Source organism: Engraulis encrasicolus, chromosome 3, assembly GCF_034702125.1.
Source record: "Engraulis encrasicolus isolate BLACKSEA-1 chromosome 3, IST_EnEncr_1.0, whole genome shotgun sequence".
Taxonomy (NCBI): Eukaryota; Metazoa; Chordata; class Actinopteri; order Clupeiformes; family Engraulidae; genus Engraulis; species Engraulis encrasicolus.
In genome coordinates this window covers 36,839,175-36,844,174 of record NC_085859.1, presented here as the reverse complement: position 1 = coordinate 36,844,174, position 5,000 = coordinate 36,839,175, and the positions used below count along the sequence as shown (strand labels likewise).

The following is a 5,000-nucleotide window of genomic DNA, read 5'->3' as shown; positions in this document are numbered from 1 at the left end:
CTGTGTGTTTGTGTTTGTGTGTGTGTGTGTGTGTGTTTGTGTGTGTGTGTGTGTGTGTGTGTGTGTGTGTGTGTGTGTGTGTGTGTGTGTGTGTGTCATACCTGTTAACCATCCCTAATTTCCCAAGGAACTCCCTAATTTTGACTCATTTCCCGATTTCTTCACGATTTGACATTTTTCCCGAAAATATCCCGGATTTTTCACATTATTAAAAAACACCGTTGGTCCAGTATAGCCTACCCACGAACCTGTCCGACGAGCCACACACCCTCTTGAAGAGAGAGACCAAGAGGGTCTTGCTTATCATAGCTGCCAGTAGATTGTATGCCAGATGCCACCAAGAATTGAAGTTCCTTGAAAATACGAGCTGTCTGTCACCCTCGAGCTCCGAAGTTTTCTAGCGCTTGTGCGCCCACTCCTTTCCTCAGAAACCGTCAGCTCAGGCAACGCATAAAACAGCCTCGGAACAGCGAACCATGCGATTAACCTAATCATAACCTGTAGGCTACCAGCACAAAGTTTTGCACGAACAGACAATTTATGCGACAGAACAACCAGAAGAAACTCATTGCGCTCATTTCATCGTTTTGTTTTCATTAGGCTACATTGTTTTTCCACGCAGTAAAACGTGTTCTGAGGGATTTTAGACAGGACTGTCTTTGCACGCGCGCTGTTGTGAAAAGCAGATAGAACGCACCGTCCGATCCGTCTCTGTCATCCCATTGACTGTCAGAATTTGGCCTTTAGAAAATTTTGGCTTAAGATATGGGAAATTTCCCGGCATTTGGGAGCTCAAAGTTGACAGGTATGGTGTGTGTGCAGGGCCGGATCAATGCACAGGCTAGATATGACTGCTGCCTAGGCGCCCCCACCTACCAGGGGGGCCCTAATTGGTCAAAAGCAGAAAAGATGCTGAATTATGATAAGATACATTACTAAACAGCTAAACTAAGTGATGACACTGTCTATGTAAATTCGCGCGCGTGTGTGTGTGTGTCTGTGTGTGTGTGCGTGCGTGCGTGTGTGCGTGCGTGCGTGCGTGCGTGCGTGCGTGCGTGCGTACGTGTGTGTGAGTGCGTGCATGCATGTGTTTGTGGGTGTGTATTTACCTGCACAAGAGTTTAGTATTTGTGCAAAATGTTAGATAGGCATCTAAGATGTTCCAGTCCTCTACTTAGCTGAAGTTGTCTGTGTTTCAGTCATATGGGATGTTTCTGTCCTGCTCTACTAAGATAAAGGACAATGACAGGACACAGACTGAAAAGAAGCAGGCTGCTTCATCAGCCATGGGAACATTATGCCGTCTGTACAAAGTCAAACACTTACAGAGTTCATTTAACATCATACAGATCGTATAACGTCCCAGAGTACTCTCTTAGTGTTGAATTCATACTGGATTTTTTTTTACTGTAAATTATGCTCTACTGTACCCTGGGAAGACTGCAGTGCTCTCCCATTATCCATGATGAAATGCTAAATGACTTCAATATGTGCGACTGCTCAGGAAATTTGATTGCTGATGAAATGTGGCTTGTAATATGAAACCCAATGAAATCCCTTTCTCTCTCTATTTGTTTCTCTTTCTCTTTCTCTTTCTTTTGTGTGTGTGTGTGTGCGTGTGTGTGTGTGTGTGTCTGTGTGTGTGTGTGTGTGTGTGTGTGTGTGTGTGTGTGTGTGTGTGTGTGTGTGTGTGTGTGTGTGTGTGCGTGTGTGCGTGTGTGTGTGTGTGCGTGTGTGTGTGTGTGTCTGTGTCTGTGTCTGTGTCTGTGTGTGTGTTTTCTCTTTGGATCCATGACATCGTTTTGGCGAGAGATGGGAATGTGGGGTTGGTTCGGTGGCAGTGCGGATGAGCGTGATTGTGTGTGTGTTGGTATGGATATGTGTATGTGTTTGTCTGTACTTTGATGACCCTCTCGAAAACAAGGTGTTCATCTCAAGGGACTATCCTCTACTACAGTGATTTTCAACCACTGTGTCAGGGAACACTAGTGTGCCGTGAGCGATCATCTGGTGTGCAGTGGAAAATTATACAATGACTGTACATTGTTAATATATAGGCAATATGGTTTTATTTTCAGTTAACATTTACAATTGGTGGTGTGCCTTGGTTTTGTGCCTTGGTTTTGTTCTCAAAAAGAGGTGTGCCTCGACTCAAAAAAGGTAGTCAAACCATTGCTCTAATAAAGAATTAGAATTTGATATTTTTTGTGCTATTTTGTCTCTGTATACAGGAGTTCCCCGATGAGTGTGCTTTTTTTGTCCTCAAAAAAAGACATGCCTTGGCTCAAAAAAGGTTGAACACTTAATAACAAATAACTTGAAAAAAGTTCCTTGAAAAGAGACAAAAACTTTTCTTCACCAAGGCACTCCAAAAAGTATAGTTAAAAATGTCTTTATTATTATGACATGTCCATTAAGGACTTTTAAAATTGCCAATTTTTAATTAAAATGGCCATTTTAAAAGTCCTTAATTGACATGTCATAATAATAAAGACATTTTTAACTATACTTTTTGTTTTTTCTCTTTTCAAGCAACTTTTCTGACATTTAACCTTGAACCAAAGAGCACCCACAAGAATACTTTTTTCATCTTTCTAAAGGGACTGAGCACGCCTCTGACTTCCAAACAAATAACTTGTTTTTTTTTTTTGTCCCTGTGTACAGCTGAGTTCCCCGATGAGCATGGTGAGCAGCTCGGAGGACATCAAGCCTCCGCTGGGCCTGAACGGCATGATGAAGATGCCCTCCTGCGCCGGCATGCCCCTCTCCAAACACATCTGCGCCATCTGCGGAGACCGCTCCACAGGTCAGACATCAGACACCCAGACACCGACCTCAGACTGACACTGTACTCTGTGTGTGTTTGTGTGTGTATGTGTGTGTGTGTGTGTGTGTGTGTGTGTGTGTGTGTGTGTGTGTGTGTGTGTGTGTGTGTGTGTGTGTGTGTGTGTGTGTGTGTGTGTGTGTGTGTGTGTGTGCCTGCGTGCATGTGTGCCCAAGAGACAATATGTTTATTCTCGTGTCTGTGTTTCATCTATTATGGTCATGCATGATGTGTGCGTGCATGCGTGGGTGTGTGTCTGTGTGTGTGATATGTGAGTGATATGTGCATAATATTTTTAATGTGTGTGTGTTCACATGTATTTACAAGTGTATGGTGTTTACACTCACACACACACATACACGCAGGCAAGCACTACGGCGTGTACAGCTGCGAGGGCTGCAAGGGTTTCTTCAAGCGGACGGTGCGCAAGGACCTGAGCTACACCTGCCGCGACAACAAGGACTGCCCCATCGACAAGCGCCAGCGCAACCGCTGCCAGTACTGCCGCTACCAGAAGTGTCTGTCCATGGGCATGAAGCGGGAAGGTATGCAAGACCAGCATGCAGGTCAGGACAGCATTGGAGGAGACTGACCACTCATTGAATTGTCATTAAATGATTGCTGCACATCACAACACATCAAACATATCACAAACTGACTACTGACTGATGGTACTCAGGCCAGTCTGGCAAAAAAGGAGTTACATGAACATACAGCAGCGGTTCCCAAACATCCCAAAAGGGCGAAACGAGCGAAGCGAAGAGAGGCCAAATTCAGTGTGAAATTCAGGCGTGAAAATGTCAAAAGTCCAAAAGTGGGGCCCAGCAGAAAAAGTTTGGTAACTACCAGAAGCGTCTGTCCATGGGCATGAACAGGGAATATATTGCACACCAGCATGCAGGTCAGTATACTGACAACTGAATCATTCATGTCACCAAACCTGTGATAACCCCAACTTATTTACTGAGGAGGAACGTTGGAACACCAGTGGAACGCTGTAATAGCACAGCACATAACATATAACACATATAACACCAGGGCTTAACACTAACACACGCCAGGTAGCCAAATGCGGGTGAAAGTCGGCGTTGGCTAGTAGATACCGAAGGTTCACTAGCCATTCTGGCGGGTCCGTTACTATTCTAAATGATGAGGCACCGCATTTTGTAGTTTTTAGAAATATTATAGAAATTTAGAAATATTTTGCTCTCATGTAGCTTACATTTGTGCCCTTCCACAACACTGTGCTTGGTGTTTCTGCACGGCTATGCCATTCCTCAGATAAGTTCATCTGTTCTTATAGCATGCATGTATGCATGGACCAGTTAATAACAATTCTAGTTATTAGGCCCTATGTTATATTATATTATATTATATGATGTTATATATTATATTATATTATATTATATTATATTATATTATATTATATTATATTATATTATATTATAGGCTATTATATTATATTATATTATATTATATTATATTATATTATATTATATTATATTATATTATATTATATTATATTATATTATATTATATTATATTATATTATATTATATTATATTATATTATATTATGTTATATTATGTTATATTATCCTACATTACATTATTACAGCCTATTATATAATTCATTAAAGCTGCTATGATGGTTAAGAAAATTATGGCTAGTGAAGAGGCCCAATGGCTAGTGAGTCAGGAAAACCACTAGCCAAAATGGCTGGTAAGCGAAAAAGTTAGTGTAAAGCACTGAATAACACATAACACAGGGCCTTAAGTAATGCGCTACGACTTGGTCACTGTCCTTCAGGTAACAGGACATTTATAATGCTGTGTCTTAACAGGTTTTAAATGTTGCCAAAAATTTCTTTAACAAGAAGCTACTGAATAGGAAGGGGTTAGGAAGCAGTGCCCTACTGAGGACAGCTGTACATGTTTGCATGGGGAGAACATTATATTGGTTCTTTTTGATCGGATGGACTTCTCTTGGTAGACTTTGTCCTGTACATTTATCTTCTTATCAGTCGATTTAGTCTGTAGGCAGCGCATTAGAGAAGACTTAGCATTCACTCATGTCACCAACTGATTCATGCATTGCTACATGGTCTCAGAAAAAAAGGTTAACTGTGTCCTTCAGCTGAGTTAGTGAGGTTCTAATTGGTGAACTTTCTCTTTCA

General features: G+C 41.7%; 1 protein-coding gene across 2 annotated transcripts in view; it reads left to right on the top strand.

Moving 5' to 3' along the window:
* The window catches only part of LOC134446073 (retinoic acid receptor RXR-alpha-B-like), a 116,213-nt gene that overhangs the window by 82,700 nt on the left and 28,513 nt on the right, over positions 1 to 5,000 (top strand). The window contains exons 3-4 of one of the 2 annotated variants that reach the window (XM_063195330.1): positions 2,665 to 2,806; positions 3,190 to 3,369. In XM_063195330.1, coding sequence (XP_063051400.1) covers positions 2,665 to 2,806; positions 3,190 to 3,369 — 322 coding nt within the window. Of the gene's footprint in view, positions 1 to 2,664; positions 2,807 to 3,189; positions 3,391 to 5,000 lie in introns of both variants that reach the window. The other variant, XM_063195329.1, reaches the window with a different exon arrangement.